At 38.8% G+C, this 23,714-nt stretch overlaps 2 protein-coding genes across 2 annotated transcripts; both read right to left on the reverse strand.

Moving 5' to 3' along the window:
- Window positions 1–2,568: 2,568 nt before the first annotated feature.
- On the reverse strand, window positions 2,569–9,478 carry nbl1 (NBL1, DAN family BMP antagonist). Its single transcript, XM_061728489.1, has 4 exons — window positions 9,015–9,478; window positions 6,143–6,323; window positions 4,216–4,327; window positions 2,569–3,151 (listed from the first exon to the last, which is right to left on the reverse strand). The coding sequence occupies exons 1-4, from the start codon at window positions 9,025–9,027 to the stop codon at window positions 2,867–2,869; spliced, it is 591 nt and encodes a 196-aa protein (XP_061584473.1). The 5' UTR covers window positions 9,028–9,478; the 3' UTR covers window positions 2,569–2,866.
- A 2,654-nt stretch (window positions 9,479–12,132) lies between these two features.
- LOC133448487 (MICOS complex subunit Mic10-like) lies at window positions 12,133–21,306 on the reverse strand. Its single transcript, XM_061727058.1, has 4 exons — window positions 21,216–21,306; window positions 12,588–12,635; window positions 12,373–12,482; window positions 12,133–12,297 (listed from the first exon to the last, which is right to left on the reverse strand). Exons 1-4 carry the CDS (start codon window positions 21,274–21,276, stop codon window positions 12,289–12,291), a joined length of 228 nt encoding a protein of 75 aa, XP_061583042.1. The 5' UTR covers window positions 21,277–21,306; the 3' UTR covers window positions 12,133–12,288.
- Between the last annotated feature and the right edge of the window lie 2,408 nt (window positions 21,307–23,714).

Raw genomic sequence — 23,714 nt, forward strand, 5'->3', positions numbered from 1 at the left:
GCTCATTTGGCTAACTTTTTCAATTATTTTATTTCATCATAATTTATTTTATTTATTCGCCTCCATTGATACTTTAACAATATAATATTTACATACACATTAACTTACATATACAGTACATACATATAGATGTATATGTTTGGTGAAAGAGGATTTGTTTTGGCAGATAAAGATGCAAAAGACTGTATAACTGATAATAACTGATAATCAGTTATTGCCATTTCCATTGAAGTGTTTAAAGTGTATTTGGCTCAGAAAAAAATAAAGACACATTTATTTCTCCCGCTTGCAGGTTTTGGTCGCCACAGTTTCCATCCTACCTTTCTTTTGCTTCTATATCTGCGTATCAAGTCAAGTTACAGTATCTCAACCCATATATTGGCTACAGGTCGCTCACAATGCTGCAGCCAGGCTTTGAACAGGAACGTCTAGAAAGAACCCATGTCACTGCAGTGTTATCCCCACTTACCTGTAGAATGTGAGAATTTATTTTAAACTTTTAGTCATAACATTTAGAGCATTGCATCGTCAAACCCCTGAGTAAATCAGAGACCATGGGGTTTTTTCATTTATCTGTTTTCTTTATTTTAGTCATGAGTCTAGACTCTTTTAGGCACTCTCTCTTTTCCTCTGGCCAAAATCTTCTCATGGTCTTAAGAAAGTCACTTACTTACATATCCTATTTCACTAAATCCAGAAACATATTTTGCTCTTCCCTTTTATCCTTTTACTTTTCTGTCTGGTAGCTCCATCTCCAGCATCCTTCTGCCAATGTGTCCACAGACTGAAATGTTTTAGCCATCTCAATCTAGCCTCTCTTACTTTGTCTCCAGGACATTTAACCCTGGCTATTCCTCTGATGAGCTCCTTCTTAACCCTATCCATCCTTGTCACTCCCAAAGAAAATCTTTACATCTTCATCTCACCTCCAACTCTACTTCCTGAAGAACAATTATTGATGTGGTCTCACGTCCACCATCTGTAGTGGTATATCTTGGTATGAAACCATTCTGACACTCGTAAATTGTACCAGCTTTGGTAATTTATGAAAATTTTATGAAAAAAAAACTGTGCCCTAAGTACAATGACCTCAGAATAATACCATAAAGACAAAATGAAGAGGTTGTTGTAACATGTGCCAGGTAATACGGGATTAAACATACATGTGAGAACAAAACCAGGATAAAGTTTACAGGGGGGACAAGTGAATTCAGCACTGACAAGTAAACACATCACCATAAACTGATATTATGAGAAATGTCCATCTTTGCTTCTCCCTCCACAGCTTACCCTGCACCAACCTGAAAGCAGCATCAGCTGTGTGGCTGTGAGATAAGAGGATGATCGATTTGTTTTCCGGCACACACTGACAGCCAACCTTTTCGCTGATCAAATTTAATTACACTGAACAAGAGGAAAGATCTGAAGATATCGAGCTGGACGTTGCATGGATGTGGAGACAATAATTAGGGGTTGGTGGACGAGTGAGAAGAGAGATGCTGTAAAGAATGGCAGGTTAAGTTTAGACTTGAACTGCATCTGTAACATCTGCTGACATCTACTGGACCAGAGAAGAACTCTCTGAACAACATCTAACGCGCCGTTTTAAAACACGCACTTGAGCACTGTGATTCAGTCATTTCCTCCTGCCTTTCTTTATTGAGTACACTGTTGTTTAATCTGTGATCTTTGATTAATGTGGAACTTGGTTCACTTAACCTGCGAGAAATTCAACATGTTCCCTTTGACTTCTGTAAAACTGTAAAGCGCTATTTGCCTGCCTCTGACTCTGTCCCTCTCTGCCTCCAGCTTTGCATGAGGCCACTCATCATCCATCAACTGAACAAGCTCCTGGTTGCCATGGTAATTCTTCTCAGTCAAGTGGCAAGTAGGCCTTTAACTATGGAGCCTTTTACCATGTTTGAAGGGAAACTTCTACAAACAGACCCAACTATCTATCCATCTGTATGGATAGATTGTCCTGAAAAAGAGTTTCAGACAAGCTGATAATTATTTCAAAACATTTAAAATATTCAGCAATGTAAAAAAAAAAATCACCACATACACATAATTATCTTAATGGATGTAATTTAAGACTAGTGTGTGGATGTTACAAAATACCTCAAAAAATATAAAGTTAAGTTATCCTTTAAACACTCCATTGTTTTAAAAACAGTCAAACCACAGATGAAATAGATAAACAGTAGAAAGCTTGTGGGTAAAACTTTCTCTGTGGCTTCATAGCCTCTCATTAACTGCATGGTAGAGTGAGATCAGACTTAGACAATGAAGCAGCAAACAGCAGGGTCTCTACCCATGATGCAGCTCTTCTGTGCTCCACTAAGCAGCACCATCATTTATTACATGTTTTTCCACGGCTAGAGTTATGTTGATTAAAGAGACCAAGACCACGTGCCAAACAACACAGATGCAGCTTTGTTTTTTCGAGAGGAAGCTTTGGGTGAAAAGTATTTGGGACAACACACATAAAAGCTTTCATATGACTTCCCTTTCATTTGTGTGTTATTTGTATAAATGCAACACTAGAGACAGTTTTCACAACCGCAGACTTTATTTCAATCAAAGCAGATTTAACGACTACAGTTTATTAGCAGACTATAGTCATGTCTGGATGTAGAAATGCACACATAGGCATGTATCAAAAGCAAATAAAAGGGTGCATAGACTGGCGTGTAGTTTAAAGCATTACAGCAAGTGTTTGTATGTGTTTGTGTTTGAGAGAAAGAATATAACACAAAGTGAAGTTGTGTCTTCAAAGTGCATTTACAACACTATGGATTGGTAGAAGGGAGGAGAGCAGAAAGGATTTTAAAAAAAGTCACACATGATCAAATGGATGGCGTTCCTACCCCCCATCTGAAGTTTGGGGTAGTGTGTGGTGGTCTGTGTGCAGCTGGACATGCTTGTTAGGGTGCGTATCCGAGTGGGGCAGAGAGTGAGACTGAGCCCTGCTGGGGGGGTCAGATTGGGAGGGGACTGAAGCCACGGTGTTGTCTGATGGATACAGCTGCATTACTGCCCCCTCCTGGACACCTTCCTTACTGCAGGACTGGCAGCTGCAGTGGAAGATCCTCTCCACCAGCTTATCCACATGAGGAGACTCTTCACTGCCCGGGCAATCCAGAGTCACCTGGGCACACACACATATTCAATATTTTTCAATTTTTTTCTATATTTCTTTTGAGCTTTTCACTACCATTCAAAGTATTAAGAGTGTGTTCACACAGTTTGTTTGTTTGTTTTAGTTTTTTGGGTGTTTTTTGCTGCTCCTGAACACGGAATATGGTTATTCATGTCAACACTGGGACACGTGACTTTTCTCCCTCTCAACAGCAGAATTACATTCCAAAAAGGACAAAAACTGACACTTTGTTTTGTTTTGTCATAGTTTCATACTAAGAAATGGTTTGTGCCATGAATGTTTGACACTACAGCAAGTGGAGCTAAGTGTAAAAAAAAAAAATGTTAGGAAACAACTTAATAATAGATAAACAGAAAAGTTACAAACCCCTGAAAACTTCAGTGTTACACAAGCTCAGCCGGTTCTCCAGACCTCACACAAATTCCCCTCGTCTCTACCCTTATTTATCAAAAATGATCATTCAGCAATTTCATTGTGAGCCAAAAAAGCAGGAACCAGTATCCACTTTCATGAGAGCTGAATTTGTTTTGCTTCAGATTAAACTGTGCATTAAGCCCTGCAACAATAATCATATTCACAGACATAAACATCAATTTCTGGATAATATGAAATCACGTGAGGGTAAATGTACTTTGCCTGCAACAGAAAAAATAAAAATTGAGAAAATTAATCAAGCTATCTGGTAACAGTTATCTTCTCTACACAATATTTTCCATGGAACATGATGTGACTTCACCTGTGGTGCCACCCGTATTGTCTAGCTGGCAGCTTTCCAAACTACACACGCCTCACCACAAAGCCTACGTTTTCACAAGAGTGAATTCCTTCTGGCTAAAACAGACAATGAGCTTTAAAAGGATATAAAGTTCAGACTTCTATTCCACCTATTGGAACCTGCTCAGGGTACTTTTTTTTTTTCCTGCTCTTTGTTTTGGTAGTGAACAGCAAATGCATGCCATGTTCTACGTGTGAAACTCGTGATCCATGTGTGAGTTTGACAAGTCACTGTTGCTGTGTGCTTCCTACATGAGCTAATGTGCAATAACTCTTACCACTTCCCACTGTGTCTGGGCCGGCATGCAGGAGTCACAGTGCACCAGTGACTCCGTCGACTGTGGGAATGTGTTGGGGACGCTGTAACTGAAACACTGGCCCAGACAAGCTCTGCAACGAAGAGGAAAGAGTGCACGTTTTCAAATGAGCCTGCATACAGACAAGATGTGCTTGATTTAACTGCCCAAGCAAATTGCTCTTGGCTGTATAAGCAAGAGCTGCAGGGATAAAAGCAGCCTGTAAAGTGTTTCAGGTCAGGCCTCTGGCCAAATGCACAGTGACAAAAACAAACAATTGTTATTCATAAATGTAATAAATAAATGAAAAATTATGATCAATACATTGAAAATGTCTCTGTCCTTGAATATTATTGAATTTTAAAAAACAGTTTAGTTTAACTAATATGATGAAAAACACACAAAAACATGAAAACATCAGCTGTGGAACCCTTTTTTTCTTTTCTTGTTATAGAAATCTCCACAGAAAATAAATGTAAGAATGTGAAACACTCATTAAGATGTATCTGTAGGTTTTCTATCATTTCTAAACAGATTTGTGATAACAGTAAACTCTATAATTTTGTGAAAAATGTTACAGTTCAATAAATCTCAGTTTTTGAGTTAGAAGGTTTATTGAAAAATAAAAAAAAAGAAGGGTCATGTCAACATGCGTAGCCTTCGGTCTCTAAATATTCTCCAAAATGTTCTAGAGTTAATACTTTAAAACTGAAAGTTATTCATTGACTGGCCTATAAAGGGTTAAAAGTGTCTTTACTTGACTGTAGACATGAAACTGGGAAACCATCTTAAAACCTCTGCTTCCGTTGATGATTTGCATCCATTTAAATACCATGCCAAATTTCAAAACAACATATTCAGAATAAAGAAAAGGAGAAGCAAAGATAAGCGGAGTATGTCAAAGAGTTCATGAGAAAATAATTAAAAACAATTATCCTCAAAGAAATATTGGATTGGATTGCATATTTCTCCATCTACAGAGCATAATGTCATTAAAGCCTTCAAGAAATCTGGGGGAAGTTCAAATTGTCTAAAATGAAAAGACGCAAGCCTTTTCTGAACATCCGTTATCTCTGATTCCTCAGACAGCACTTCATCTTGCATCCGTAATTGATATAAACACATAGGCGAGGGGTTACTTTGGAAAACTATTGTTGAGAACTGGAACACAGATTCACATTCAAGAATGCAACTTGAATTTTTTACTGTGCAAAGAAGAAGCCTTATGTCAACGTTTTTCCAGAGGCAACATCAAAGTCTCTGGTCGCAGAGGCATTAGATTTGGACCATAACATGGTGAAAGGTGTATTGTAGTCAGATAAATCAGTATTCCATATCTTTTTAAGGAAGAAATGAGCACCATGTGCTCTGCAGCAAAGACTAAAAGGACCACCCAGTCTGCTATCAGCAACAAGTCCCAAATCCAGGGTCTGCGATGATACAGGGTCGTATGAGCGCTCGTGGCAGGATTCATTTACACTTCTGTGATGGTTGCATTGATGCAGAAAATTACACTGACATTTAAGAGCAATCCAAGCTGCTGCCAAAATAGCATCTGTTTTAAAGATGTCAAAGCATGTTTTTAAACACAGTCTGCACACATTTAAAAGCGCACAGGTGAAGGTATAGTATGCAAATAATCTAAAGAATGGTCACAATTGTGCTTCTTATGTAAGATGTAACAATTTGAGATTATTATTTTTAACGATACATATAAAACATGCGTCTGCAGATAATTGATCACAGTGTGAAATAAACCACTATGGTATGTTACTTATTTTAGAAACGTGTTAGAACGTGAATGAGGCATGACTCTGAGTGGTATTTATTGACTGCTAAACATTTTTGCATAATTCACTTTTTCCAGCTGAGATTGTCAGACGGAGACAGAGAGGGCCTTCATCCTGACCTGTTTTGAATAGACCGAGGCTGACATCCTGTGTGCCCGACTATCTGTGTGATGTTCTTGGCTTCGCACCAGGCGCTCTTGTCAGGGAACAGCGCCAAGCGGTTGATGTGTGCAGGCGGTGCAGCTGAATACAGTGCAAACAGTGCGCAGCAAATCTGAATCCTCTGCCACATGACTGCACCTAAAGGAGCAGGAAAACACAGCACGTAAGCACTCTGTTAACTTTGTTTGACATAAACGTTGCTTAATTCTCGCTGGCTAGATGCTGCTTGCTTTGACGGAAATGTGAAATTTGACCTTTGCATGTTCCTGCAGGATGTGTGGATCAACATCTTCCTGGTGATCGGGAGTGAGTTTGAAACGAGTTGCTCTGCAGCAGGTTTTGACCACTTACCATGGCTGGTTCAAACAGGCGGGATTTAAACATTTTGCAGTGATGACAACATTATTGTGGGATCACAATGTACCAATAGAGAGCAAGGCAAAGGTCTGCTGCATACTTCCTGACTCCTGTCCTCTACCCTGTCTCACTTTCTCCTCTTAAAATGCCTCAACCAGTAACGTCATTTACAGCCTACAAAATCCTTTTCTCCTGCTACTTATAAAAAGTGTCACCAACATTCAGTTTCAGACACTTTTCAGCATTTCTTACTGACTGACTAAAAAGAGTTAAAACAGTTGCCTAAAGCTGTAATGTGTGCTCATTTGAGACATTCAAGCTTGACGAGGATGTGCTGCTGCGAGGGGAGAAGGAGTTTTTTCTAATAAATGCTTCTTTTTTTTCAAACTCCAAGTGTCCAGGCTTGAGTTTTGACCACAAAATGAACAGTGAATTGTGTTACTAGTGTGTAAAGGGGGAACTCATTAATGTGGTTGGAATATAAAACACTGAATCCTCTGGACACAGATATTTTAAAAAGAGAAAAAAAGAAAAAATCTCATGCAACTCATCTTACTAAAGACCCAAACACCCTGGCAGAAAAAGAACCATTACATGAAAAAAGTGAAGTATTTATGCACTGAAATGAAAGGTAGTTATGAATTACAAGTACTTTACATAAATATGTGTGGTCTCTGTCGTTTTATACCTCTATCAAGGTAAATGTGAGGCTTTTTGCTAAACTGCAGTGCCAATCAAATGTTTGGACACACCTACTAACTCAAAATGAATGGCGAGCCATGTTCAACCTTTTTTTTTCTGTAATTCTGTAATCTTTAGTTACTTTGCAGATTCTGTAATTGAAAATGAAAACTTGAAATACATTAGGATAAATATACAATAAGTGAATTACAATTTGTATTTTTGATTCCGGAGTAGACATTCACAAGGTACTCTGTAGATACATATAAATAAAGTAGTTAAAATGATAATACCGGCTTCATTAACTTGATGGCCACATGAATGAATATCGAGTTATATTCCAACAACATACACTGCTCTTAACCACATCATTTTAAATTATGCAAACCTTTCCTTTTGATATACACTTTTACTGTAATGAACTCGACCTTGTTTTTCTAAATTTTAATTTTTTACTTGCCAAAATATAAGCTCTGCATCTTCCATCTGTGTACAAGATAACCAAAAATCATGCAAACATAAATTGGGTTTTGTTGATGTTTTGCATGACATGGTCGATTTTTGCTTTATTTTCACCTCTTTGCATATCACGTTGATCATTTGTATGTGCTAACAGGAATTCAATCTCTTTAGGTGATCATCTTACTTCTCTTTTTTTCTTTTAGGTTGTTTGATTTGTTTTGTTTTTTGCTTTGTTTACTGTGATGGATTTTAAATGATCACTCTCTTTGCCCTATAATAGGCCTACACTTTTCAGGTCTATGTCAGCAATTGCGTTACATTTTTCTTTTTTTTTTAATTATTATTTACTATATCCTTATGACTATACTGATCCTTTTTTGGGTCAGTTTTGTGCCTCATTTTGACATTTTTTATACATTACACTTATAGCCGTTTTTATTTGAGTTTATTTGTGTCAGGGACAATGTACAAAATGACTTTAATCTCAGAGATGAGAAAAGATGTTTTGTACCGGATTTAGCTTACTAGCTACTTTCCATCCGTAGTCCTGCAAGTATATGTATAATAAAAGGTAAGAGCGTCAAATACAAAACAAATCAATCATATATACACATGTAGCCTACATACACACATCATTCACACACTCATGTACAAAACATAATACATAACATGGGGAAATAAGTTGTTGTAAAAACAATTGTAAAACAGTTTAGATTTAAAATTAATGTTGACAAGTCTGATTCCTTAAAATCCACTTTTTGACTGTAGAAGAAAAAACGTAGAAGTCTGTGCAAAGTTTCAGGTATAGTTGAAAGATTGTTCCAAGATTTGATGGCTTTAAAGGAGAAAGCAGAAGCAGTCGTGCAGTTTTTATTTTATTAATTTGGACTATGTTGGTTTGGAGATTCAACTTCCAAGCTTCAGACTGATGAACAACCACCAGGGTTTTTTTAATCCCTATATTATTTGTTTATTCCTAGACTACACCTTTTTATCAACGTTTTCTTTCTTAGGTCCTCTGAAATAAAATATACATTTGTGGCATAATAATACCAGCCAGTGCAGTATGGGCTCACGCAACGTTTTCCTTAAGGATGATATATGGTTCTGCGTTACACCAACGCAGAGCTTACGCGGCGAGGCGCACCGTACAGTGCGCCTCGCCGCGTAACCTACGCCGTACCCTACGGCGTCGATTTAACGCAGAACCATAATTCGGGCTTTAGTTGTAAGCAAAGATGCTTAGAAATGACGTTACTTTTCAAAGTACTCAGGTACTTTGTGAGCAGCGAGAGCCGACCAAGGTGGCGGGTCATTTGAGGGACTTACCAGCGCTCCCCATCTCTGGGATCAGCCGCTTGATCCCTGCGCAACGTCCCGCTGAGCCGCGCCGCGTCACTCCGACCTGCACACCCGCTCCACAAAACAAGACTGTCGTCGTATTTCGTCCAAACAATTCAGGGGGGAAAAACTTAGGAATTTAATAAAATGAAAAATAAATAAATAAAAAAAAAAAGACAATTATTTGATCTCAGCCTGTCTCCAAAGAGTTACATCATCCAGAAAAGAAAGCGCAGCTTGGGTCGGTGAGGAGATGGACTGGAACACTATCTCATCTCGGAGTCCATCAGCAGAGACCGTCCCTCCCCTTTGTTCTCTTCCCCGTCCAGAGTTAAATTCCCCCTGCAAGTCCGCTGAAAAACACTTTCCAAGATGTTGTCTTTTGTTGAAAAACTCTCATGCAACGCTTAGGCGCGGTTGAGCCCTCAGACAGGCGTCCTGCTGTGCCGATTCTGGGAGAAACAAAACGGGGAGGGAAGGAAACGGCTGGAAAGTCTTTAAATGTTTCCCCAAAGAGGAGCGCTCACTTACTGTACAAATATGCAAATATAACAAGATTAAACTCACAGGGCATGTTCGCAGTCATCTACATACATCTGGCACTGCTTTGACAACATGTGTTTTTACATTTTACAATTGAAACATTAAAACACAGTGTAATAATGATGTACAAGTGGAAAACAGATGTAAAATCAGTATGTCCCTTGTTTCTCAAACTTTCTTTTTTCTTTTTGCTTTAAAGAAAACACGAGTTTGAGATGTTGAAATCATTGAAGAGCTGGTTACTAAACAGAAGCTAATGACAAACTGATTTATTTGAGGTCAGGAGTGAAGCCACAGAGAATTGCAGAGAGGTATTATGCTCCTTGGTTTGGCTGAACTGTAAATGAACCTCCTTCAAATCTTATTTCGATGGGAATGTGGAAGATATAAGCCAACCTTATGGGATTCTGCATATGATAGACAGATATGTGTCAATATTTTTCCTGGGTCAAAACAACTGACAGTGGGTTAAAGTAGTATTTCATTGTTACTTCAGAGCACGCTCAGTGTTTTTCATAATGTTTCTCGTTTTATGAAGCCTCCTTGTTTGCACAATCATCTCTAGAGGCTCCATAACGCTCCCCAGATCAGTCATCCTTCTTACTTATAATGAAGAATCCTCTTCCAGCCTGTCATTACACTCAGAAAATACTCTCTTCACAATTCTGATGTGAAATGTAGTACCAGAGCAAATTATTCTCTTCATTTGGAGCAAACCGTCACGAATAAGTTGAACTAATACAATGCAATTTATTTAATCAGTTGTGCTTCATATGTAATCTAAAAGCAGAGAGCAGAATACATTTCCATCTGAAAATTATGTGCTTGCACAAAATGAAAGGGAAAGCACCCAACTTGGGTTCATGAGTTTATTTACTCCTGGTAGATTCAGGGTTGCATGCAAACTTTACGCCTTCAGTGCATCTTTGGCGCTTTTTCACTGCAAAAATAATCTCTTGGGGAGCTGCTCCATCTCCTACTCACAGCTGTAGTGTTGGGCACCTTGATTATATTCTTTGCATCTTTAAGTGCATGCTTAAAATGTTAAATCCTTTTGGTATGTTTTTAAAAGTAAGACAGCGTTTAAATGCAGATGTTTTAAAAAATGTAATATTTCTTTACAAGCAATCTGGTGACACCACCCACCCCCACCTGGGGGTCCTGACCCTTGAGCTGAGAATCGGCATCAGAAGGACCGTTGTGATTAGGTTACAGGATTTTATTAATCGTGTGGGGTTTTCAGACAGGGATAGCCTCTGGGTACTGGCTGCTCTATTTCACTGCAGCTGACACACACACACACACACACACACACACACACACACACACACACACACACACACACACACACACACACACACACACACACACACACACACACACACACACACACACACACACACACACACACGCACCCCATTCCTGCACTCCTTTTGACCAGTGCACCTTTGCTCACAGGTGTTCAGCCTGGCTCACGTCCATGAGCACCCCTATTGGTTTCACGCTTCACTTGCAAACAAATATTTTAATGGACAGGAGATGAGTGACGGCTTAATTTCCGACAGGATTACTTCGTGCCTGATGCATTGCAGCAGAAACGGGTCTTTGAACACATTGGAACAAGTTTAATTCTATTGTGTGCAGGAATGTATGTGCTTACATTACTGAAAAAGCTGTTACTCTGATGAAAAGGGAAAATATGAGTGTCTGTGTAATAGCAGGGGTGCACGCGGCAGAGTTGCCTTTGATGTGAAAGGGTTCAACATGTGTTATTTTCAGACGTGAAAAGTGCAGAACTCACCTGTTAGTAATAAGCCCGAGCTCCAGTCCAGAAATGGCATTTCTCTGCATTCCAGAGATTCTGCTCCACCAGGGGGCTGGATAAACGTATCACACAATCTCACACAACCCAGGGCGGGTCTCACCCAGCAGAGCGATTCAACCCCACGTAAGTGATCAATCACACTCAAAACAGTCTTGCCTAAGAGACACAGCCAGCGGATGCACGGGACGCGAGAGATTCCTGCTGGTATGTAGATGGTTTTCAGCTTGCTGCAATGAAAGCAGTCATGGCCATAGCACACTCTAGTTCAGTTTTCGCAAACTACAACAGGACTACGGCAGATACCCTACTGTGTGTGCGTGTGTACTGTTTGGTGTATTACAATTAAAAATCAGGGTGGGTCTCTGTCTTTTCTTGATATCTGAAAGAAATCTACTCATCCATATCCATACCAGACCAGACCAATATCTATAAATAAGAAAACCTGTGGATGACATGTTCATGGATTCAAGACTGCAAATATAACTTTTTTTTTTTCTTTGACCCCTTTTAACACCAGCTTTGTTATCCTATCTGCGCTGTCTCTTTATTCCATCTTTCAGAACAATTTTACATACTCCCACACTCTGGAAAGGGCTGCAGATGCTGAACCTGGCCCTCATTCCAAACCAGCAGGAGTTCAAGTCTCCCAGCTCATTAACACACAGAATAACCTCCCACCCCCAAACCACATTTCATTCTTCTCAAATGTTCACACAGGAAAAAAAAGGCGAAGAAAAATTGCTTTCCAGAATGACTTTATTAAATATATATGTATATATACATATTTTTTTTGCCCCTTGATAAACACAATATGTGCATCGTTGGATGTTAGTGCCAGGAAAGAAACACGCAGACAAACAAATAGATGAGAAACACATTCCTTTCTTCAGTCCATTACTGGTCCTGCAAAATTAAAGAGAGAAATCACTGAGAATGACGTGTTCTGGGGGTCACACTCATTTTCCACTGTGTGCTCACCTTAACCATCCGACCGTGAATTAGATATGGTGACTTGAAGTCATGCTGGCAGTTGCTGTATCCCATTCCCAAACCCAAGCCTGAACCGAATGACACTGGCCATGCGCGACCTGGTGGAGGAAAAGAACTGTTTTTTAAATTACTGCAGTGTGTTTTTTTGTTGTTCTTTTTAAAGAAGTTGACGACCTAAAAACAGTGCAGTATGTATTACTTACGTTTAAAGATAAGGACGGACAACACAATGCCAACCCCAAGGCCTGTTACTATAAAGAAAAAAAAAAGAGAGCATGAGCGGCTGCCAGGCACATGCATCATAAGACATGGTAAACCAACAAAAATGGAATACTAAAGGAACAAACAAATGCAAACAAGATACAAACATGGTTGTGAGAAAGTAGGTCAAAATTTATTTTTTAAAACAGAAGCTGGGAACAAGCTTAGGGCTGTGCGATTTTGGACAAAAATAAAATCTCGATTTTTTTCACTGAAAACCCGATTTTCGATTTTGATTTTTTAGGTAAAACTACAAAAGACAATAGAATAAATTGTTTCAAATATTTTATCTTTATTTTTAAAGAAAAATAGCAAACAAATGTCCCTATTGGGAATGAAGTGCAAATGAAAGATACTGTAAATCCTCCTTGAGTTTAGTAAAGTGACAACATTTACAATTTTCTTGACCAAACAAAGATGACTAGACGGGCTCTGTCTGTAATGCAGCCAGCTGCAAAAAAGGAAAATCGATTTTCCGATTTTATTTTTTTTAACATCGATTGAGATTAATAAATCCGATTTAGATTTAAAATCGATTAATCGCACAGCCCTAAACAAGCTACATATTAAATCCAGCACTGAGGTGTAAAAATTGGCTTGCAAAGATCCAAATCTGTTTAAGTTTGACATTAGGGTGCTGCTTGAATATTTGGGGCCCAAGTTGGAAGTGGCAAAGCCTACAGTAGCAAAACTTTGCTCTTGGAAAAGAACAATGCAAAAGGCCGAGAGGAAACAAAAACAAATCCAAAAACAAAAACCATCCAGGACAGAGGGAAAACAGTAAATGACGCTGAAGAGGGGGGCTTAGCTGGACTACAGCAGAAATACTAAGTCAGTAGATGCACACATGTGTGTCTTGGACTGAGTACTAGCAAGTAGATTAACGGTCGAAGGCACCAAGCTGTTAGAAGTCCCGAGACCAGAGCGGGATCTTAAGGAGGAATGTGTTTGTGCGCTTAGCTTCACCTCGCTGCAGGCCACGCCACACCCAACAGCAAGCTGGCCAGCGCAGAAAACACATAAAACAACCATTTGGGCCCCTCTGACTCCTAATTGGATTCAGAGAACTATGCAGCATGACCAATGTGCCTGAACCAGAACCCTCAGACAGTTCCTTATTACACAACTTACAAGTGTCAAACAAAACCACAAAAGCCTCAGATCATCTTTCTCATCTGTACTTATCCGCAGCATATCGCTGAGCTCTGCTTTCATTTCAAGCAATGACTCGGTTCAGTTTTCCCCCCCAGTAGTTATTTACTCTAGTGTTTTCTGAACCCTCTGATTTTCCACTGATGGAAGTACAGTGAAAGCTCTGGCAGAGTCAGTGGGGAGATCAATATCTGACTTTGGCATCTTTTCTTTTGTCTGAGAGTCTCCAAGGAGGTTGGATTATAACAAAAACATTTGTGCTCGAGTAGAGTGAAATGTATAACATTCATATCTGAAAAGACTCAAATGTTTTTACCAGCAAATAAATTCCAGAGCTGGTTAATTGCACTGTTATTCATATATCCATTGTTTTGAAGTGTTTTCAGCAAATGGTATCAATATAACTGTCATTTCCAATCATTTTCATTGAATACTGTTCTACTCAAGTTAAACAACAAAGTTTTATTTGCTCAATGTTCCAAATTAAAAATTACTGTGCTTGCATATTTCTTTTGAGTTCTTCTTTCAGAGTGTTTGAGGGGGGCATTATATTATTATATTATTTATTTGTTCCACTTTTTAAAAAAAAGTAGCCATCTTTAGTTTTTTTTTTTTTTTACAATAATCACTGAGAGGTTCAACACTTCAACACTCAGCTCAACACCGGTCCAAATTTAAATGATTGATTTATTGGTCATGTTTTCGCAGGAAAAAGTACAGCTACTAGAAGGGTTGGTTACACTTACACTTTAGTTAATACAAGTCATAGGGAGGAAAATACAAGAAGACTGTAGGGACAAAAGTAAACCTGGAAAAGTCTGTCTCATTACATGGGGACTAAGTGGTTTAATGAAGATAAGGCAAAAAAAATAAAGACATTTTCATTAAAACACTGCGGTTCCCCTCTGGCAGGCGCACACACACCAAACAGGGTTGTGTTGTACATCACTTTTGCATTCCCTCACAGTTCCCGTTTTATGTATGACAGATGCATTACCAATGCAGCAGAACGTCAGGAGAAAAGCACTTTCAATAAATGCCTCGCCAAGCAAAATAGTCACTGCCAACACACAACCACAGCATGTAAGCGGTTATAACGTCAACCGCACAACCACAGGTGCAGTCTAACACAGTGAACCTCAGCAGTGGTCAGTGGCAAATATGGTAAACGGGTTTCTCTAGCGTGCAGACGCGCAGACTGGAGCTTGAGAGGCTATGGTAGCAACAAGCAGCTGCAGTTCTTCATACAACATCCCATCAGAAAACACCTTTTCTTTATGAAACGCAAATACTCTTGCACAAAACCAGAAAAGTTCCTTTTATCAAGGTTCAGTATGCAAAGAGGCCATTAAAAAGAAATACATGTAAATCTGAGTAGATATATTTCAAGGTGCATCAAATCTTTAAGATAATTGTGTTTTTCAACTCTTTAAAAGAACTGTTTCTATTAACAACAAGCTGTTTTTGTAAGACTGACTTGTGTATTAACTATTAAGGATACTATCTTAAAAAGGAAAAAGAAGGAAATATGCATTTCAAATAAACAGAGTTGTTTCCTCTTATAAAGAGGATGTTCCTGATTGCTTCCCTCTGCACTTCCACTCATGTGCATCTGGTTTTTCATACCCCAAGGAAAAGAAGTTGGGTTTGACCTCATTCATGGTCTTTCTATTTTGATCCTATGGTCTTTAGCTACTGTGAGAAATTATAACTTTTGAAGATGTTAGAAGTTGTTTTTTTTTGTAGTAGGGTTTTTTTTTTAATTACATTTAATGCATTAAAAAATATGCCACGCCTTTATTATTAAATAGTCATGGGATGTTACAGAGCTTTTTCTTTTACTCCGCTGAGCAAATACATGTAGGTGACTTTTATCTGGTGATTTCACATCTTGGCACAGTTAAAGGAGCTTGAGGCCGGATTGAGGCAGGATTTATGAAAAAAATTCGTATACGTTTTAAGTTACTAGTAATAATGTCAGATGAAGCGTTCCAAACCAAAAAGAATGAGCCCTCTAGTGTATCTCTCCGTTGCCTTGAACAGGCTGTGTGCTGCAAAATGTGCTGCAATTCGGGCCCAAATTTCCCGCGCTGTCCTGCGGATGTGACGTCACATGACGCTGCATGTGCGTTCTCCCCGTTCTCCCGTGCCGGCTTCACTGTTGGCTGCAGTACCCCCAACGGTCGCCGTGGTGAAGGGTGGAGCTAGAGAGTCTCATTTCTTAAAAGGAGCCTCATGCTCCTTTAATAGTTTGCCAAAGTGATCTCAAAGATGCCCTCATGCAATGATTTTTCTCATGTAAGGGAAAATCAATTTCATTACCTGAAAGTTGACATCATCATGTTTCTTTTGTCTAATTTACTTGCCAGCCGGCCTAAGTATGTTGGACCTAAGTGCTGGACCAACACTGCACTCAATATATGACAGATAAACTAAATCTGAAACAACACAAGGCAATTTCTGGTATGAGCTATGAGGAAGTGAAGATCAAAGCATAGGATAAAAATGGTTAAAATTAGACATAATATTACCTTTGTCTTTATGTGTCTGTCTCAAAACATCCATGAAGAAGACTGGATATACTAAATAGCTTTCATTGAAAACATATTTAAAAACACTCCCCTGGCAACATATACATCTTTGAAGCACTTCGATGAATCATTGTGAGTTTTTGTTTGCATTATGTCAAGAAAAAAACCTACCGTACTCATACAGGTTTATAAACCATCTACCACAGTGAGTGATTCACTACTTTCCTACTGGGATGAATATCTGGGCAGATGAGACAGCCACATTGACAGAAAAAGATTATTTCATTAACATTGTTATTAAAAATAGTTCTCCTAATTTACTAGTTTGTGAACTTATTTTGTGTGTAGACTACTACTACTACTACCATGCCAGTGGCTGTAATAGTTAGATTATAATCATATCTCATTTGCAAGACTAATTTTGCTGATAACATTGTTTTGGTGGTTGGTGTGTGATTGCAATATGAAAAAAATCAAAAATTAAACATATCACCTGTCCTATCAATCATATTTACACATAATGTTACATAATTTTGAGGTTTAAATTAATTTCCCGCTGCTGAAATCAAATCAAACACTCGTGGAGAAATTGTTGTTTGAACTACAGTGGTTCAAAAGTAACAGTTTTCAGGGAAACTGTCAGACTTCAGCTGTTTATTAGTGTAATGATAGTTTGCACTATGTTGGTTCAATGCTAACTTCTGTCATCGTATAGGAAACGCCCCCCGGATCACTCTCACTACCTTTTTTCCCGTTCCCTCTAATTAAAGATTTGATCCTGGTGTTTGGTTTAACATGTTATCCTCTAATCTCACCACCGGATTGACTTTTCTAGACTTACAGCCTGTCCTAACTGCATGCGAGCGTCCGACTGTCGCGTCGCACTGCGTGGCATCGGACGCGCTCTGTCCTGAAACACTGAACGCGTTATCGGCCCCCACGTTCTACCACGTTCTTTTGATTGACAGCTGAGACTCGCCTTTTAAAAGGCTGATTTATGGTTCCGCGTTACACCAACGCAGACCTTACGGCGTAGGGTACGCGGCGCACTCACCGAACGGTGCGCGTCGCCGCGTACCCTACGCCGTAGGCTACGCCGTCGGAACCATAAATCAGCCTTTATTCACCCGCCCGTGCGCTCCTGAAAGAAACTCCTAAAATTACTCCTAAAAGAGTAAAGGGACAAGTAAAAGATGGGTGATTACTTGTAATCTTCCTACGTTTGTACTTTCTAAACAGAAAACAAGCTTATTATTCGGTGGAATAAGTGGGGAAAAAACGGTGACGCAATCAAACAGCGAACAGCGTGGAGTGACTGGCGTGTGGTGTTAAATGCAGCAAACATTGAGGTTATTGAGGTTCTTGTATTGAAATGACTGTTTCCTACAGCGCTTTCAACTTTTTTTTTCAACTTTCAACCGGCTTTCAACGCGAGCGACAGGAAGAAAATAAAAGCAGGGCGTGCGACAAAAGTCCAGCTCAAAACGGCGCGCTGCGTCACGCTGCATCGCGCCATGTCGCTCGCAACCAGTGTAGACAGTGCAATAAAAAATAAAGCAATAGAACTGTTTTTGACGCTGACGCTCGCTCGCGTCGCATGCAGTGTGGACACGGTGTTACATATCACGCTCCTCTCGGATACCTCCTTAACATCCAGATTCAGCTCCTGAACAATATAAAGCTCCTGTCTAAGAACAAACCTAAATACCAAATTCAGTATCTTGCCTCTGGTTTTAAATTTGGATTCTACCTACAATGTCAAAAGCTAAAAAAAATGTAATTGAGAGATCTGGAAACTGCATTTTTTGTCCTAATATAGACTAAGAAATTTCACATTTAAAAGAATATGTACACACGGGAAAGCTCTATATACCGTTATTATACTTTATAATAACTGAGACACATATGTTGATAACAAATGAACTTCCTGCAGCGTGAACACAGTATGAAGACAAAACTGTCCGTGTTAGTGGTCTGAAAGGTCACATAACGCTAGTGGGCACCATAGCAACGACAGAAAGTATCAGTGATTTTCACTAAAAAGAGGGGGAAATATAAAACCGGCTGAGCAGGAAAGGTTCCCACGACCTGAGATGCTCTAAGTATACATCCACATCTAAGAACTAAGTCGGCATGACTGAGATCACAAGAGCACATTACAATAACAGGTGTAAATACAAAGACTGGTGAAAGCACTGCACGATATGTTAACATATGTTAATTCAATTCAACTTCAGGTGATACAGTGTGAATTACTTCTTGTTGAAATATCACTAAAGCATGGGTGCAGATCCCGGGGGAGACATGTCCCCCCCAATTTCTGAAAAACATGAATTGTCCCCCCCAATAAAAATACCCTAAATTATTCAAAATTGAACAAATGTATTTTCAGACTTAAAGGTTGAATATGTAGAGTATTTATTAAAAATATATTTCTATAAAAATAATACATCCACGGTGCGTTTTGAGGTGTACAGAATCAAAGTATTGCTACTCCATACATTTTTTTTTCTTAGTCTGAATTAATATTTTTAAAATTTTTGACGGGCTCGACAATGACTTTTTGTCAACGTTCTGTTTACATTCGTATATACCCGTAGCCAACATGTGGCTCACTTCTCCGCTGTTTTCCTGCCTCCTCCCGGTCGTATGCGTCTGTTTTCAACGAAGCCTTTTCAATAATCAATTGGTGGATCAATGGATTATCATATACCTGTTAGGATGGGTGTATTTGTGTAGTCTTATCTGTCATAAACACGTTTACTGTCGCTGACTCCCGGTGCCTCGGAGTTTGTTTTTTTTTCAACTTGACGAGAGCAGTGACAGCAGTGGCTCTGAGCAATGGGTCCTTTTTTTTAGAACTGTTTACCACCATAACTGTGTTAAAACATGATCAGTTAGTTTAAACAACTTGTTTAGGGCTCCATATTTCATCCATATATCAATTGATCGTGCATAAAGTAGTCCCATAGGATAAAAGGAAGATGGTGAGAAGAATTTGAGATGAGCAGACACTACATGCCCAAAACCCTTAAAATGATGATTTACGCATATAACAGTTAAGTAAGCAGTGACACACACTGTTGGCTGTTTAGGACAAATAAACAAGGTAAGCACAATAAATGATTCCCTGTGCAGGATTTTTTGGCGAGTCATTATTTTTAGCATGGTATGAGTTGCATATTGGCAAAAAATAAAAAATTAAAATCACGTTGGTGTCCCCCCCAATCCTGACATCGGATCTGCACCCCTGCACTGAAGCCGCTTATGTCATTGAGGTTTTCCATATTAACTTTGTGGTTGTGTGAAAAGTGATTCAGTTAATATCTGAAAGTAGATTGTTGTTTACTCAGTTATTAGGTATCATACACACTAGATCCCCTACACATGAAGACAAAAATGTGCATCCCAGTTTCAGAAAGCAGACATCCTAGGCCTCAGACATTCATCCAGGCCAGGTTCTACGCATGCTCAGTTGAAAAGACGAAAAGAAAACTGACAAATGAGCGCGCGTTAAGCCTGATTTATGGTTCCGCGTTAAATCGATGGCGTAGGGTACGCGGCGACGTGCACCGTACGTTCACGTCCCTGCGTATCCTACGCCGTAAGCTCTGCGTTGGTGCAACGCGGAACCATAAATCAGCCAGTGTCCGTCACTGATCTGCTTCCAGCAGTTACCTGCACCAGCAAGACTCTCTGCTGCTCCGTTAACACAAAGTAACGATGGATATTCGGAAGTGGTTCAAGCACAACCACGCAAGCAAGTTTACAGGACTGTCTCAGAAAATTAGAATATTGTCATAAAGTCCTTTATTTTCTGTAATGCAATTAAAAAAACAAAAATGTCATACATTCTGGATTCATTACAAATCAACTGAAATATTGCAAGCCTTTTATTATTTTAATATTGCTGATTATGGTTTACAGTTTAAGATTAAGATTCCCCGAATATTCAAATTTTTTCTAAATAGGATATTTGAGTTTTCTTAAACTGTAAGCCATGATCAGCAATATTAAAATAATAAAAGGCTTGCAATATTTCAGTTGATTTTTAATGAATCCAGAATGTATGACATTTTTTCATTACAGAAAATAAAGGACTTTATCACAATATTTTAATTTTCTGAGACAGTCCTGTATATTTATGGTTATATTTATTTTTATTGCTATGTTTTATTTTCTGTTGCTAGATTGTCTGATGGGACAAATGTAGACTAAATGTAGACTAAATGTAGCATTTTCTTTGTTCTGCAGCAATATTGCTGCAATAAAGCATTTGAAATACACTTTAAATATTCTTGTTTTGCTAGTATCATTCCGCTTGAAATTATGGGAAAATGCATAATTTAGTGTTGAATAACGTGACAGGCATGTGCACCCCTCTGATCTGAGATGCAGCCCTAGTCATCATTTTCTAGAACCGGCCCTGCATTCATCTCAGGTGTATTTGCCTCAGCTCTTAGGGCTTTAAGTGCTAGATAAATAATGAACTCACACATGTATCATCAGTATGCCTCATTTAACTTTAAAATATGAATTGGGGCTGTGTTTGATGGGGAAGTGCATCAGTCCAAGGTTGAAAGTTGGTACAGTGACCCTTCAATGGTGTGGTAAATCTTGTTCCACAATTTGACTCCACGGCCCCTACCCAGACACCTGACTCAAGTAACATATGTTAAAACTGATTATTTGAGCATCAAATATCCGAGAAAACCCCTTAATTCGGCGAATAACTTTGACCTCGGTGGTATTACACTTTCCCAGCATGGCCAGACTGTTTTCTCGCAACGAAAACAAGACTTCGGTTAAAGCATTTGCCCTCCAATCCTACTGCATTGTAAAAGACAGCGTTAATAATCCCTGTTAGATTTGTGAAGACATATTAACCTGTTTTCAAGGCTGTATCAGCAAGACAACGGTCCCATTTTCGTCCGTACTCGTCTGCCATGTTCCTGCCGTGTGGAAGTTACACAGAATATCGCGAGAGTGACGTCCAGTCACGTGATTTCTTCAGTGTCATTCTCAGTTTACGGCTCCTCAGCATTGCGTTAACTACCTTTTACTATAACTGTATTAACATTTGTCATATATCCTTTATTTTTTTCATTGATTTCATTTGAAATGGTTGTATTTGCGTCTATTGAAATTGATTAATTGATGTGTTGCCTGAAGTCTGTACCCCACACTGCTTTTGAGTAATGAGAATTTTCCCAAAGTATATTAACAGTCAGTGAGATATGTTTTGGTTACTCCAGGTTATGCATGGCCACAGTACTAATTGTCAGTGCAATTGCTGAAATATCTAAATGTTTACTAACTTCTTCCTCACAGGTTCTCGTCTGTTTACGTCTCTGCACAGAAAATGATGTGTGCGTTCACAAAAATATGTCAAAGATTCCCATTTTGATTACATACCGGTATATATGTGAAAACGCTGGCTTCTTGATTCATTCTTCTTGTTCTGATATGTGAAGCTATGCCACGGAAAACACATTTGTATGATGTCATAGTGATAGTAAACACATTCAAGTAAACCCTAACTCACATTTTTAGGATGGATTATTATCACAGGTGGCCCTCTGACCTTTCATGTTCAGAGGCACTAAATTCTGTTTACTCCTCTTTTGCTTAGAATTTTGAATATCTTGAAGAATAAAAGAAAATTTAACCACTTTTGCATAAATCCAACATTTCTTTTAACAAAATGCATTGAATAACTGAACAACTGTACTGTAAACAAAAAAGGCATGTATATGTAAAACAAAAAAACCCCACAAAAACCAAAGTACTCAGTTATTGGTCATCATTACTAGCATTTGGTTGAATCCTTGGCAGCTCTGAAAGCTTTTTCGTGAGGTCTGCTTGTGTTTTCTGCCACTCTTCCTCTTTGATATGCTGCTCATGATCCCAGATGTATGAATCCTTCTTGTAACTGCAAACTCCCAATACCTTCAAAGTTTTTCAAAAGGATTTAGGTCAGCACTCATTTCTGTTTAATTTAAACAGTCAATAGATACAGCCTTTATGGTGTTGTCCTTTTTTTTAATTTTTATTTTTTTACCTTGTCTGCACACATATTATTATTTATGGTGTTGTCCTAATGAAAAGCCCAATGCCTTTTCTTCAAATCCTAAATGTCTCCCAGTCTTTCCTTTGATAAACAAGGCAAAAAAAACTATTTTCCAAAAAACTCTGCATCGGCTACCCCCATCAACAAAATATTGTCCTAGAATGACTGTTGGTTACCTATTAAAGACTTTGCAATCGTTTTTATGCCCTACTTTCCATATTTGTGTTTGTCTTGGAATCAGATAACAGATTTCCGCTTCAGACTGCGCAACTAGGAAGCCTCACCATTTTTTGAAACTGGGATCTCAATAATCACTTTTGTGACTGCTTTGGAGCCTTATTAACATGATTGTTTCTATTTCATATTTTAAATTATTTCTACATTACAGGAAGAAAAGTGACCAGTACTGAAGTTATTGCACTGACTAAGTAACTGATTACGATGGAAGTAGCAACTGACAACTAATTGGGGGATCATATTCAATTCATATTCATATTGGGGGTCATTTTCCATCAGGGTATGTCCTTTAAATCCCACATCAAGCTAATTTTAAGAACTGCCTATTTTCATTTATGTAATATTGTTAAAATCAGACTCATCCTGTCACAGAAAGATGCTTAAAAAATAGTACATGCATTTGTCACCTCAAGGTTGGATTATTGTAACTGCTTGTTATCAGGCTGTACTAGCAAAACGCTAAAGTCTCCCCAGCTGGTTCAGAATGCCGCCACCGCTCGTGTACTAACAAGAACTGGGAAAAGAGACCATATCACCCCAATATTAGCCTCCTTACACTGGCTCCCTGTAAAAGCCAGAATAGAGTTTAAAGTCCTCCTCCTCATCTATAAAGTCCTGAATGGTCAGGCTCCATCCTACCTCAAAGAACTCATAGTCCCCTACTATCCTGCTGGATCACTGCGTTCACATAATGCAGGACTGCTTGTGATTCCTACAGTCTCCAAGAGCAGAATTTGAGGCAGAGCCTTCAAATTTCAGGCCCCTAACCTCTGGAATAATCTCCCAGTCTTGGTCCGAGAGGCGGACACAGTCTCTGCCTTTAAGAGTCGGCTTAAAACCTTCCTCGACGAAAAATCATATGCTTACAGTCAGCTAGTTACTGTGTTTTTTTGGATGTTTTGCTGTTCTTCTGTTTCTGTTTCTGATGTTTTCTGATGCTTGTGTTTTGTGATATCTGATCACTTTTATCACTGATGCTGATCTTTTTCTGATGCTTATGTTTTTATACATTATTTTACGATGTATTATATCTAATCACTTTTATCTCTGTTTTTGTGTTGTGAAGCGTTATGAGATGA

The sequence above is a fragment of the Cololabis saira genome, chromosome 8, assembly GCF_033807715.1.
Source record: "Cololabis saira isolate AMF1-May2022 chromosome 8, fColSai1.1, whole genome shotgun sequence".
Taxonomy (NCBI): Eukaryota; Metazoa; Chordata; class Actinopteri; order Beloniformes; family Belonidae; genus Cololabis; species Cololabis saira.